Here is a 14,909-nt window from a genome sequence, read left to right on the forward strand (position 1 = left end):
GTGCAGTGTGCGGTTTGGCTCAGAAGCACTTTTGTTATATTGTTTTCATGTGAAGGATTTGATGTGTCTTTGGTCTCCTGTTACAGGCGAGTTGCACCTGTTTGTTGCCGGACATAAAAGGGGGATTCCAGAAGGGACCAGGGGTGCAGTGTGTGCAACTCATCTTGTTTGTTTGTTTGTTTACTTGTCTGTTTGTTAGGTAGCTAGGTAGGTAGGTACTGTAGGTAGTTTATTGATCCCCATGGACGTCGTTACATCTCATCTGGCAGAATTCTCTAGGACAAGGCCATTCTCCCCACAATATTTGGAATGTTTATTCTGTGAGTCAGATCTGATAAAAGTGCGCAAACAACTACATGTCAAATGCAGAAAAACAGGATTCATTTTTTTATCCAAATGACCTTCAAATCAGACTGTTATATTGTGTGTATAAAGGAGGAATGGTGTGCTCAGCTCAGAGGAGGTCACTAACACAGCTGGACAGAAGCAGAATAAGGTCACGTGGTTGAAATGTGCTCACACTTACCTATCTGCCCCGTAGCGATGATATTCTGATACTTCGGGTGTTGGTTGACAGTAAGACAGAGAATGTCATCGGTGTGCTCAAGGTAAAAGCTTTGAGTCCCTGAAAGCAGAGGGAGTCATCATTTAGTGCACGTCCATGGCGTCCTCAGTGATAGTATACTGATGCAAGACGACACATACTGTGCTTCGTTCTGGGAGAACTGACAAAATCATTTTGCTAGCCTTAAAGGATCAGTGTGTAGGATTTTGTGGCGTAATTTTGTGTAGACTTGTCAGAAATTGAATAAATATCCATATGTTTATATGTTTTAATTTGTGTATAATCCCATGAAAATAAGAATCATTATTTTTTCGTTACCTTAGAATGACCCCTTTATATCTACATAGGGAGCGGGTCCTTCTACGGAGGCCGCCATGTTGCACCATGTAATTGTATTCAGTTGGCTGCAATCTGCAACCTCACCACTAGATGTCGCCAGAAATGCAGAGATGCCGCCACACAGCACCTTTAACCTCAGTCCTTAACCCTGAACACTAACTCTAAACTAAACAAACATGACCTCACCCTTACCATAATGTCTGTTTAATAGCAGTAGTTCTGTCTTATTGACTGTATTGTCGCACCTGATTCTATGTACAGATAGTATTAAATACTTATTATTGAATACTTTACAAATACTATTAAAATAAGTTTGGTGGACTTGATTTATTTACCTAATATAATGATATCAAAACAAACTAAATCAAACGCATCTCTGTTCATATTGGGTCAGTCAGTCTGTCAGCTCTAACCATGGTCTCCAGACCGTAAACCAGAAGGTGTGAGGCTGCTCTCTGCCCCCTGCTGAGCCATGACCATGGTCTCCAGACCGTAAACCAGGGAGTGTGTGGCTGCTCTCTGCCCCCTGCTGAGCCATGACCATGGTCTCCAGACCGTAAACCAGAAGGTGTGAGGCTGCTCTCTGCCCCCTGCTGAGCCATGACCATGGTCTCCAGACCGTAAACCAGGGAGTGTGTGGCTGCTCTCTGCCCCCTGCTGAGCCATGACCATGGTTTCCAGACCGTAAACCAGAAGGTGTGAGGCTGCTCTCTGCCCCCTGCTGAGCCACACCTGCAGACAGGTTCTGGATGATGACCGCCGCCGCCGTGTGGAAGATGATGTCAGCACCGTCGTTGAGGTAATGCAGGTTGTTTCGACAGTCGAACCCCCTGTAGCCGAACACGTGCTCCAAGGCCAGCTCCTAAACACACACACATATACACACACACACGCATGCATGTGCACACACCCACACATGCAGACACATACACGCACACATGCACACGCACGCGCACACACACGCACATGCAAACACATACACGCACGAGCACGTATGCATGCACACGCACACAAATACACGCACGCAAACGCATGCACGCACGCACGCACACACACACACACACACACAGACACACACACACACACACACACACACACACACACACACAGGTTTATAGAATAGAGGACTTGTATTCCACCACATACAGTCAACAGTCAAGCCAAAATGCTTTCATCCATCTTGGTGAAGTGATTGGGGATCCAAACCTCCACGACTTTCTTCTTCTTGGTCACATTGTTCTTCAGCAGCTTCTCTGGCAGGGGGGGCGCTCGGCTGACAGGAGGCCTGCACAGAACGGATGACAGGATGAACGGATGACAGGATGAACGGATGACAGGATGAACGGATGACAGGATGAACGGATGACAAGATGAACGGATTACAGGATGGATGGATTACAGGATGAACGGACGACAGGATGAATGGACGACAGGATGAACAGACGACAGGATGAACGGATGACAGGATGAACAGATGACAGGATGAACGGATGACAGGATGAATAGATGACAGGTTGAACGGATGATAGGATGAACGGACGACAGGATGAACAGATGACAGGATGAACGGATGACAGGACGGGTAAATGTGATGTTTCACAGCGGACCTGGGAGATCCAGGGTGACATAGTATCGCATAGCCAGACCTATCATCTCCACACTTTGTTTACACTGTGCTATTGCTGGAGAAAGGTCTGGCTAGACTCACTACCAGTAATATACTAAGGACAAGGCTTATCTCCAAAACCTACATCCGTTGAGTCAGACTAAGGGTGACCGTCACACCGTACCTCTCCTCCACACACTGCAAATCAGTAGAGACTGACTGGTGAGTCTAGGGAGATCAGAGTGACCGTCACACCGTACCTCTCCTCCGCCGGCGCGTCCTTCTGCTGCTGGTGGGGCTTGATGCCGGTCATGTCCCGGATGCTGACGGCGTAGATCTTGGTGATGTAGTCGATCCCCTTCTCTCGTGCCACATCGCTGTCATACCCTACCGGGACGAGAGGAAGCTGTCATACCCTAACTACAACAGGAAGCTGTCATACCCTACCAACCCAGACAACAGGAAACTGCCACACCCTACCTACCAAGACAAGAGGAAGTTGTCATACCCTACCTACCCAGACCACAGGAAGCTACCATACACGAGGCCGTTGTTCTAACCTTTCCTTGTTAGATACTGTACATTTTCTCCTTTTACTGTATGCATAAAATATAAATATATATACTCTGTATGTAGGTTTTGTATTTTGTTTTTTTCTTCCTCCCTTGAGTTGTATTTTCTATGTAATGTTACAATGATAAAAATAAAATAAAATAAAATAAAATAAAATAAAATAAAATAAAATAAAATAAAATAAAATAAAATAAAATAAAATAAAATAAAATAAAATAAAATAAAATAAAATAAAATAAAATAAAATAAAATAAAATAAAATAAAATAAAATAAAATAAAATAAAATAAAATAAAATAAAATAAAATAAAATAAAATAAAATAAAATAAAATAAAATAAAATAAAATAAAATAAAATAAATAAAATAAAATAAAATAAAATAAAATAAAATAAAATAAAATAAAATAAAATAAAATAAAATAAAATAAAATAAATAAATAAAGTAAGCCATTGGCTATAGAGAGAATGCTGGGAAGATTTCATAATAACTGGTAATGAATCTGGTCCGTTGCTGTAGAGCATGGGTTTCCAAACTCCTCCCCTCTGAAAACAGTGACACACCCGCGCCCCCCCAAACCCCCAAATTTGTCCATAAAAAAAATACCTTTAAAATCACGTTTCAGTCATAAAAACCATAGAAATTCTAAAATAAAAAACATGTTTTTCCTTCTTTTTTTCTAACCATCCCTCCACACCTCCCCTGAATTTATTTGGGGCCCCCCAGGGGAGGCCCGCCTCACAGTTTGGGAATGCCTGCTGTAGAGCTACAACAACTGACAACAAGTGCTTATTTTCAAAGCTGTGTTGGTAAGCACAGCTGGGGTTATGTGGGTCTGTTTCTACAGTGATAATAATAATAATAATAATACATTAGATTTATATAGTGCCTTTCAAGCGACCCATGGATGCTTTACAGTGACAGAAAGAGACAGGTCAGATAGACGGTGACAGAAAGAGACAGTTCACACAGACGGTGACAGAAAGAGACAGGTCACACAGACGGTGACAGAAAGAGACAGGTCACACAGATGGTGACAGAAAGAGACAGGACACACAGACAACGGTGCGTACCTCCGTCCTCCTCTGCATCGTCGTCAGACTCCTCGCTGTCCACCGCCTTGGTCTCCTTATGCCCGGACGTCTCCCTGGCCCAGATCATCAGCGCCGTGTCGGCCCCGCCCACCGACAGCAGCATGGCGTCATCGTTGGACCAGCGGACGTTGGTGACATTGGCGCTGTGGCCGACGTACTTCTTAAATTTAGCGAACTGGCCCTGGGGCAGAGGAGGCATAAGTTAGTTGTCCGCACACCCACCTGTTGTCAAATTGTGTATGTGTGTGTGTGTGTGTGTATGTATGTGTGTGTGTGTGTGTGTGTGTGTATGTGTGTGTGTGTGTGTGTGTGTGTGTGTGTGTGCGTGTGTGCGTGCGTGCGTGTATGTGTGTGTGTGTGTGTGTGTGTGTGTGCGTGCGTGTATGTGTGTGTGTATTCCTACCCTGGATGGGAAGCTGAACAGCTTGAGGAAGCCAAAGTCATCTCCGGTGGCCAAGAGTTTACCGTCTTTGGTCAGAGAAGCAGCGTTGACAAAACTCAACGTTGGCCAGATGCCTTCACAGGTGGGACCCAACACCGACGTCCAGGTGGCCCACTCAACCTTTTCAAACTGTACAAACACACAGGCACATACACACACATGCACGCACACACACACACACAGACATACACACACACGCAAACACATGCGCACGCACACACACACACACACACACGTACACACACACACACCAACTGGTCATTTTTTCAGCCCAGTAGGGAGAGAGACCGATATACAACAAAGAGTTACAATACACACATTAATGCGGACAGCACCTCGTTACCCTGACGACTGTGTTGCAGCATCACTGACCTCTGCAACGTTAATGTTTTGCTTCTTTCCTCTTGGCGCTTCGAAGAATAAGTGTTCTTTGGTACCAGTGTTGACCTGCAGCAGTTTACCTGCAATCAGGATTCCAATTAAATCCTCATGAAATATATGAAGATATCAAACCAATTAAAAACTCAAGCTAGTTAAACCGAATGAGACCAGGAGAAAATCGTTTAAATCCTTCTTCTTGGCTCAATGGAATCATGTGACACCAAAGTGTCTGAAAGCATTTCAAGTACGATTTAACACAGGTGTGGTTCTATGCCGAGATAGACAGACAGACAGACAGACAGACAGACAGACAGACAGACAGACAGACAGACAGACAGACAGACAGACAGACAGACAGTAGATAGATAGATAGATAGATAGATAGATAGATAGATAGATAGATAGATAGATAGATAGATAGATAGATAGATAGATAGATAGATAGATAGATAGATAGATAGATAGATAGATAGATCTCACCACGGCTATCCCAGTCGATGTGGGTGATGTAGCTGGAAGCTCCTTTACAGATGCCCACTCTCTTGCTGGTGAGAACATTGTAGATGTCCACAAAGGTGTCATGTGAAGCCACCGCCAGGTACTTCCCAGAATCTGGCACACAGCCAGGGAGGAGCAAACAGACAGCTGTAGTTTAACACTGGTAAACTGACCAATAGGACCAGTAGTGACACATGGTAAATGATAAATGGACTGCACTTATATAGCACTTTTATCCAAAGCGCTTTACAATGGCCTCTTATTCACCCATGGCGGCAGCTGCCGTGCAAGGTGCTAGCCTGCTCATTGGGAGAAATCTTGGGGTTCAGTGTCTTGCCCAAGGACACTTTGACATGTGGACAGGAGAAGCCGGGATTTGAACTGCCGATCCCTATGACCACCAGACAACACGCTCTACCTCCTGAACCACAAACGCCACTAATCCACCAACAATTGACCGAACAAACAAACAAAACAGGAAAATAAAAATAAAACGAACTAAAAATCTAAGAAGCAAACATGGGCGCTACCTTGGGAGAATCGCACGTCGGAGATGAGCTCTCTGCGGTGATGGAAGGTCACCATGTCCTCCAGGGTGTCGGCGTTCACCACCAGGAAGCTGCCGTCGTTCAGACCCACCGCTATGGCCTTCCCATCAGGAGAGAACACACAGCACCGTCCCCCTGGAACACACACACACACACACACACACACACATACAGGACACATACATAAACATGCACTCATACACAGTACACACACACGGACATATCGTCACACACACACACGCGCGTGCACGCATACACCCACACAGATGCACATCAGCACACGCACACACATACAGTACACACATACACACACACCAAGGAAGTTAGATACATATTACAGTTCTTCTTGGGTTCTAGTTACATACGATTTGTCATTTTAAAACACGTCTGAGAAAAGCATAACATATATTCAATGTTTATTTTTCATCGGACCAAAAAAAGATACTTTGATATTCATTCTAGGCCACAGCTGGCTGGGCTCCAATTAGGGCTGCACAATTAATCGTGAAATAATCAAAATCGCGATTATGACCTCTGCGATTAACTAATCGCAAAAGGCCGCAATTAATGTGATTAATAATTTTGCTTTGAATTGAGTGTGCTAGGACTACACGGATGAATCACAGGCGCTTATGCTGTCTGACCAATCACATGCGTTCCCGCTGACTGTGCTGTGCGCAACAATTTCACTGAGAAGACAGATAGCAGTAGGTCAAGACAAGTGTCACAAGAGTACCTGCAGCCGTGAGTAGTGAAAAAATGAGCGAAAACGAGGTCAGTGAGTTAGTAACAAGAAAGGGATCAACGTCCGTGATTTGTGAGCATTTTGGTTATGAAAAAGATGATGTTGCTCAAGCCCAGCAGGTCATATGCAAACTGTGCAGAGCTAAAGCTATTACTTTGAAATATTAATCGCAATTATTACTATTTTGAAGCAAATAATCGCAATTATTATCTTTTGTCATAATCGTGCAGCCCTAGCTCCAATGATGTACTTCTGTTCTTTTTTTAATATTATATCACATCAGGGGACGTGACTTCCTTGTGTCCAGGTACCTTTTTTGAGTTTGCGGACGGCCACCATGCGGTGGTTGGCTGAGAGCTCCCAGATGCGGAGCGTTTTATCGTCGCTGACCGTGGCGCATATGGGCAGCAACGGGTGGGCGGCCAGACCCCACACCTCCCCCTCCATGTGACCCTGAACACACACGCACACACACGCGCGCGCGTGCACACACACACACACACACACACAATTTAGCATTTATATACTTTAGGTCCCTAAACCTAACCGTAGCCATAAAATGTAAACCAAACCCTAAACATAGCCTTTGACCTTTTGACCACAAGGGTAGTTTAACAAGCACACACACACACACACACAATACGCACTGAGGCAGTCTCTATTCTCAGACGAAAATGGCCGTGGTCTCCAAGCCGCCGTAGGCCGAGATACTAAATCTCCTGGTGAGAAACCTAACGCTACCGTCCGCCCAAGAGGAACGCAGAGCGTCTGAGAAGCGCCGTCGCATGGAAGAACCCAGGCCAGATCTGAGAGGTGCTTTGGGGGAAGGCAGGACTGGAGAGGAAGGTGGGGAGGGAAGGATGAGGTGTGAGAAGAGGATGAGAGCTCTCCAAACGGGCCAGGAAACACTGCATATTCAGCAGCTGTGGAGATGGAGACTCTGGCGACGCCTTGGCAGCTGTGAACTGAATCAGCCAATTAGCAGCCTGGCGAGACTGGGTGTGACACAGGGGGAGTCTGAACCACAATGAGGGCTTCAGACAACCTCAAACAATGAACGTAGTCAGTGTTTCCAAGGGTATTAATACCTACCTCTCACAGGCCCACCGTTCCATCTACCAATCCATCGTTTCCCCCCCCAGACACAGACAAGTGTGTAAGCGAATGATTCTCCCCCTGCTGGTTTTTTATATTTCCTGCTGTTAATACTGGGGGTAACATAGCGTCGGGGGTTAGACTCCCTTTATCTGCTGTTCATGTAGCGGCTGCTCCTCCTGAGGTCTAAGGAACGCTCACCTGGACCAACAAGGTCATGGGGCCACTCTTGTCGATCTCCAGGATCTCGCCGTTCTTGGTCCCCACAAGGATGTGTCCGTGTCCCAGGGTGATGGCCCGGATAGAGGGGTTGTCCTCCAGCAGCAGTCCTAGGTACACACGGTGAGAGACATTCCTCTAATAATAATAATAATAATAATAATTCCTTCTATTTATAAAGCAATTTTCCTTGAGAGACAATCTCAAAGCGCTGGAAAACGGTTTAGCTTTGTTGTCTCCTTCCCGAATGTGTTAGCTAACATCAGCATTACCTCAATTCCTGAACTTAGCTTAGCTTAACCCAACCCATTTTAGCCTAACCTAATTCAGGTAAACCCAGTAGCTTCTCTAAACTATAGCTGTGTTCGGAATCGCTCCCTATTCATAGTGCACTATATAGGGCGTCAGACATTTTGTTTGTAGTGTCCGAATTCTCCACAGAATTTTCGTTCCCTATATAGTCCACTATTTATTACCCACAATTCACCTTGATTTCCAGGGAACAGTGCATGTACCCTACATTTTCACCGTTCCCTAGGTAGTTCACTACATGGTGAACCCTATATAGGGAATAGGGAGTGAGGGAACGAGGGAGCGATTCCGAACACAGCTTATAACTTAGCTTCTGTAGTAGCAGCAGCAGTAGTGGTTGTAGTGGAACTGCAGTAATAGTAGTTCTTTAGATAGCAGTAGTAAATTTAATTCCTCTACAGTAAATGCCCCGATAGCTACATATATGTATACAATAGGGGTGGATATCTATGTTAGTATTCATATTTACTTTACTATGATTGAATTCATTTCTATAGACCAATGTGTATGTTTTTATTTTATTTTATTCACATGTTAGAGTTAGTGTTAGGGCGTGGGTTTCAGGTTAAAGGGAAAGTCTAGCATCTTCTGATGATATAGCTTAGAGCCATCAAGATTTATGATAAAAAAAACATCATCCTATCACCACTGTAGTGTGATAGGTGTAGTGGTGTAAGTACTAGAAAAGAACCAGTTTTTTAATTTTGAGAATCTAAGTACCTGTTTTATCTATAAATCCCTACATGGACCAATTCCCCTTCCGGTCAAGGAACTCATCCACAAAAAAACGGACAGGGGTCGTAACACCAGGTCAGGCACCAGAGGTGACTGTGAGATCCACCGTAAGCGAACCACATTTGGACAAAATACACTATCTGTAAAAAGCTGCATAACATGGAACAGCCTCCCGGTCCCAATAAGGGAGAGCCCCACCATCAGTACTTTTAGAGGCCAACAAAAAAAATGGCTGCTAACAAATCAAGAATGCGGACACTATTAGTTGCCATGCTTATTTGTTTTTTTTCATTTCTTGTGTGTATGTTTATGTTGTCAATATGTCTCATGTTGTTGACCTCTGTGTATTTATGTTTTTTATGTGTGTGTTGACCTGTGTGTATTTGTGTGTGTATTTATGTGTGTATTAACCTGTGTGTATTTATGTGTGTATTAACCTGTGTGTACTTATGTGTGTATTTGTGGGGACTACGGATGGAAATTAGCCCTGTGCTAAGTCCGGCACTTTTATGCTTTTAATCATGTACTCATGCTTGAGGTATCAATGTGCATTGTCCTGTCCAAATAAACAGTTAAAGTAAAGTAAAGTGTATCCCTTTAAGTTACAGTTCTTACATATTGCCATTGAAAAGAAAATATGTAAGAACTGTAACTTAATACCTGTTTTAATTCCTGAAATCAAAACTGAGGATTGAGACATTTGCCAAACAAAATGTCAACAGAGCGACCTCCAGTACCTTTAGACGAGGTGGAGAGCACAGCTCGTTTAATGGCGTAGGTCTTCAGGCATCTCTCAAACATATCATCCCAGAGCTCCACCACGCCGTCTTTACCACCCGTCACAAAGCCCTGCGGAGAGGGAAGACTTGAAAGGTCAGTCCCATCATCTGTCACAGTCTGCCTGGACCCTCGTCTGCCCCCTAGGAGAGGCTGGTCCTGCTGATCTACTCTATGAGCATGTTTATAGTGATGGGTCCTGCTGATCTACTCTATGAGCATGTTTATAGTGATGGGTTAGGCTCATCTACTCTATGAGCATGTTTATAGTGATGGGTTAGGCTCATCTACTCTATGAGCATGTTTATAGTGATGGGTTAGGCTGATCTACTCTATGAGCATGTTTATAGTGATGGGTTAAGCTGATCTACTCTATGAGCATGTTTATAGTGATGGGTTAGGCTCATCTACTCTATGAGCATGTTTATAGTGATGGGTTAGGGCCTAAGAATAGCCTAACCGTTAGGCTATTCTGAGTTCCCAGCAGAAACTTCTGAGAACAAGCTACGATAGTCATGGACACCAATGAGAAATGACGATACAATATATGGTGCCACGACATATCGCGCTGTAAAAATGTGATGATACGTATCGCCACAATATCGTCGCGTTGAAAAACTGTCTCTGGAACTATAGGGCAAATAACAGCATTGTTTAGCATTTTGTGTTGTTTGAATAAAATACTTTTTTCAGTCTTATATTCATCATTCATGATATATCGATATCATTAACCCAATATCGTGTATCGTATCGTGAGATGAGTGTATCTTCACACCCCTAATTGCTATTGAGTCCTGCACTCTAGCAATCTGTCAGTAGCATATCCAGTGATTTACTTGGACTTTCTTCCACGTTAACTCTCACTTCACAGAGGTTTTTATTACACAAACGGCGGTGTATTACAGTACCTAAATGAGTTTTTCATGTAGTCCTGACTATACGCTCCCGATGAAATAATGTTCAAATGCAGCTGGATTTGAAAGGTAATGTGCTGCAGGCTCCGCCCCTCTGATCATGTTCTGTGGAGCTAGTTTCTAGTGTTTCTTGTCTTGTGTTGCACGTGACTTCTACTAAATGGGGGAAACCTCAGTGCCTTTCGAGTGAAAAAAAAGGTTTCAAATGAAATGTAAAGATGTGTTTTGTCAAAACCGCCGTGCGGTGCACCTTGTCCAGCGAGCACATGGCGAACACGGGTCCGTCGTGGGCCTTGATGGTCTTCATGAGCGTGGTCTCTCTCCAGATGTACACATCCCCGGTGGTGGCCCCCGAGAAGACCAGGTCCTCGGAGCGCCCGTAGCACACCGACATCATGGTCTCCAGCTTCCCCAGGTTCCCAAAGATGCCCCGCTTGAACGTCAGGCCTCCACCTGGAAGTCGACACAAACGGCCTGAGAGAAAAGCTTTGGGCTAGGCAACAAAAACACAACAATGATAACAAGAACACAACAATGACAACAAGAACACAACAATGATAACAAAAACACAACAATGACAACAAGAACACAACAATGACAACAAGAACACAACAATGATAACAAGAACACAACAATGATAACAAGAACACAACAATGATAACAAGAACACAACAATGATAACAAAAACACAACAATGATAACAAGAACACAACAATGACAACAAGAACACAACAATGATAACAAAATCACAACAATGATAACAAGAACACAACAATGATAACAAGACCACAACAATGACAACCAGGCCAGATCCAGCCTGGCTCATGTGCCTGACTGGCTTGTTTCTGTTCAGGACTGGTAGGACGGAAACTAGTCATGCCACTGAAATAGCTGTGAATTGAAATGACATGAAATAATGTCTGATAAATTAAGACAGGTATTGTCGCCTGGACACATCAGTTCCAATGCTTCCAATGTTAATCCAGCACAATAAGAGCGGGATAGCCAGTTAGCTCAAGAGCTCAAAACAACTAGCAGCAGCTTCCATAACATTAATGGCAGCGGTTAGTGGCTAAAGCATTTACACTAATGATTCTTGTAACGTTAGCTATTTTTCTGCAATTGGTTCAACTTCTGTTTCTGGACAAAAGTCATTACCTGCTGTATGCACTTCCCTTTAGGTGGTGAAGTAAGAAGACAGTAATCTCTGAGAATGTCCCGCGTGGGAGTCCAATGCTCTGACCACTACTCTACTTGTGGAATTTAGGTAAGGGATAAAAAGGTTGGAGTGAAAGGATGAACATGTGGAGGTTTGGGGTATAGTCCCATAAAGTCATCCCCACCGGGTCATGAACCCTGGTCTCTCGGGTGGGAGTCCAATGCTCTGACCACTACTCTACTTGTGCAGTGGAGATCGGTGGGTTGGTTTTGGTGTCCTTCTTCCAGTCCCTAGTGTGGGTTGGGGTTAGAATAAGGGTTGGGGTTGGGACAGGATCTGATCTATAAGGCAAGGGGTAAAGGTCAGAGTGAAAGGATGAACATGTGGAGGTTTGGGGTATAGTCCCATAAAGTCATCCCCACCGGGTCTTGAACCCTGGTCTCCCAGGTGGGAGTCCAATGCTCTGACCACTACTCTACTTGTGCAGTGGAGATCGGCGGATTGATTTTGGAGTCCTCCCAGTAGTAGGGACTACTGCCTCTTGTGGTGCCAACAGAGAGATGCAGGCCAACATTGTCAGGAGTAACGGAGGGAGGGAGGGAGGGAGGGAGTGATAACCCGACAAACGCTACACTAGGTGCGCTGGCTTACAGCCACGCAAAAAAACAACTGACAGCAAGAACACAAAAATGACAACAAAAACACAACAAGGACAACAAGAACACAATAAGGATAATAAAAAGACAACAATGACAACAAAAACGCAAAAATGACAACAAGAACACAACAATGACAAGAGGAGTTTGCTAACCCTGAGATTCAATTCAATTCAATCTCAGGGTTAGCACACTGTAAGTTTTCACTAAACCCTCTTTCTGGAATACTCCCCAGGGGCCTCATTTATCAAAGAGCGTGTAAATTCAGGTGTAAAAGAGGGCGTACGACGAAAACGCGGAAAATGCGAAATGTAGCGTACGACGAGAATATTTACACGCTTTTCGGATCTATCAAAAATGTTGTACGCCATTTCCTCCACGAAAAATTCGACGGTGGCGTAGAGGAGAGCGGACGCGCACGCGCCCCGTGTTCCGCCCTCTCCACGCCCAAATTCAACCATATATGGTCAAAACTATGACAGCGCACAACGTGGATACCCCGGAAGGAACCGACATAATATAGCGTGGAGCATAGGACAGACAAAGACGTTTATGGAAAAACGCGGAAAGAAGAGAAACTTTTCGGAGACGGAGGTGCATGTGCTTGTTGGTGAGGTCCACGCGAGGAAAGAAAATCATCTTCGGAAGGTAAGCTATTTGTACGAGCCTACATTTGTCTGATTGCTCCTACAGTTTAGGTAGCCTACTGTACGTTTCGTGCATCCTGTATTTGGCGTAGGCTACACGGACATTCTGTATTATATGGCTGTGAGGAAAGCAAACATTCCACACATTCTGTGGTAGGCTATGATTGATTTAGGACCAAAAACAGGGAACGATAACACAGATGACCACTTCATAATGTTAGACCACATTAAACATTTTCCCCTCTGGGAAATTAAGACTCTCATCTAAATCACCCGGTGAATCACACTTAAGCATTTATTTGGCTGCCAACAGAAAAACATATCAATTGAATATGGCTACACAATAAAATGTTTAATGCATAATCAAGTTAACAGACAAACTCAAAGAAAATGACTGAAATTGTTTCTCCAGACTCTGACGTGGGGTGGGACTCAGAGGAGGGGGAGTCTGCAGTGGTCCTTGACCTGATGGTCGTGCCCCCGCTGGTTGCAGCCTCTACATCCAGCGCCACGACCTCCAGTGCCTCCACCTCCAGCGCACCGGCCTCCACCTCCAGTGCCATCTCCAGCGCCTCCGTCTCCATCTCCACCGCCCACGCCTCCACCTCCGGCTGCCAGCGTCCCTGCCTCAAGGGTCCCTGAGGGCTGGGCTTCCTCTCAGATGCTGTGCTGGAGGCTCATGACCCTAGAGGCCCAGAGGGAAATGGCAGAAGGGATTGGGGCAGTTGTGGGGCAGTTGTGCAGCAGTTGGTGGAGGTCACCACACTACACCACCAGAGCCAACAGGACATCCTCACTGCACTTCATTCCCTCACACATGCTGTCACGGACCTCACACTGTCACTCACTACCACACTCACGGACCTCACACAGTCGCTCACTACCACACTCAAGGACCTCACACAGTCACTCACTACCACACTCACGGACCTCACACATTCACTCACAAACACACTCACGGACCTCACACATTCACTCACAAACGCACTCACACACCTCACACAGTCACCCACCAACAGACAATAAAATGGTAGAAATGTGAACCTTACTTGTTTGTGTCTTCATAGCTGGCGCATGAGCTCAGTGTGGGCCCTTTGGCCCCGCTGGTAAACCTCATGACGGGGAGGGGGCTGAGGGCTTGGGTCCTCATTTTGTGGTGGGGTCTTGACTGGTTCTCATTCTTATCAGCTTTGAATATACATCTTGGCAAACATAACAGAATGATGTACAAGGAGGGGACAGATACCTAGTGAAAGTACTATTGGTTGCTAGTAAAAAGACAATAATGAGGGCTTGGTATAAGGTGGAACCCCCAACCAAGGAGCAGTGGTGGGTGTTGTGGAGGAGATTTATGAGATTTATTTATGCATTGAGGATGCAGGAAGGAAAGTTTAAAGGGAGATGGGAAAAATGGATGGATTATAGAAGGAAGTGTGATGATACCACTAATATTAAAATGGTCATATTTGAGTAAGAAAAAAAAAAGCATCATGGATGGAAGTACCCATAAGCTGTTATTGTAAGTTTTTATGTTTTATTGTATTGTCGTTGTATGGATGGAAAATGCTAATAAAGATTAAAGTAAATAAGACAAAGAATATGTATC

At 44.6% G+C, this 14,909-nt stretch overlaps 1 protein-coding gene across 2 annotated transcripts in view; it reads right to left on the minus strand.

Moving 5' to 3' along the window:
* LOC311311519 (echinoderm microtubule-associated protein-like 6) overlaps positions 1 to 14,909 on the minus strand; it is a gene marked incomplete at both ends in the record, with an annotated part of 62,801 nt that overhangs the window by 24,190 nt on the left and 23,702 nt on the right. The window contains 13 exons of one of the 2 annotated variants that reach the window (XM_084441258.1): positions 527 to 625; positions 1,637 to 1,766; positions 2,111 to 2,189; positions 2,771 to 2,897; positions 4,155 to 4,356; positions 4,579 to 4,746; positions 4,990 to 5,078; positions 5,479 to 5,610; positions 6,027 to 6,179; positions 7,101 to 7,242; positions 8,086 to 8,213; positions 9,888 to 9,999; positions 11,092 to 11,294. In XM_084441258.1, the coding sequence (XP_084297384.1) occupies positions 527 to 625; positions 1,637 to 1,766; positions 2,111 to 2,189; positions 2,771 to 2,897; positions 4,155 to 4,356; positions 4,579 to 4,746; positions 4,990 to 5,078; positions 5,479 to 5,610; positions 6,027 to 6,179; positions 7,101 to 7,242; positions 8,086 to 8,213; positions 9,888 to 9,999; positions 11,092 to 11,294 (1,764 nt within the window). Of the gene's footprint in view, positions 1 to 520; positions 626 to 1,636; positions 1,767 to 2,110; positions 2,190 to 2,770; positions 2,898 to 4,154; positions 4,357 to 4,578; positions 4,747 to 4,989; positions 5,079 to 5,478; positions 5,611 to 6,026; positions 6,180 to 7,100; positions 7,243 to 8,085; positions 8,214 to 9,887; positions 10,000 to 11,091; positions 11,295 to 14,909 lie in introns of both variants that reach the window. The other variant, XM_084441257.1, reaches the window with a different exon arrangement.

Source organism: Borostomias antarcticus, assembly GCF_949987555.1.
Source record: "Borostomias antarcticus genome assembly, chromosome: 7".
In the NCBI taxonomy this organism is placed as follows: Eukaryota; Metazoa; Chordata; class Actinopteri; order Stomiiformes; family Stomiidae; genus Borostomias; species Borostomias antarcticus.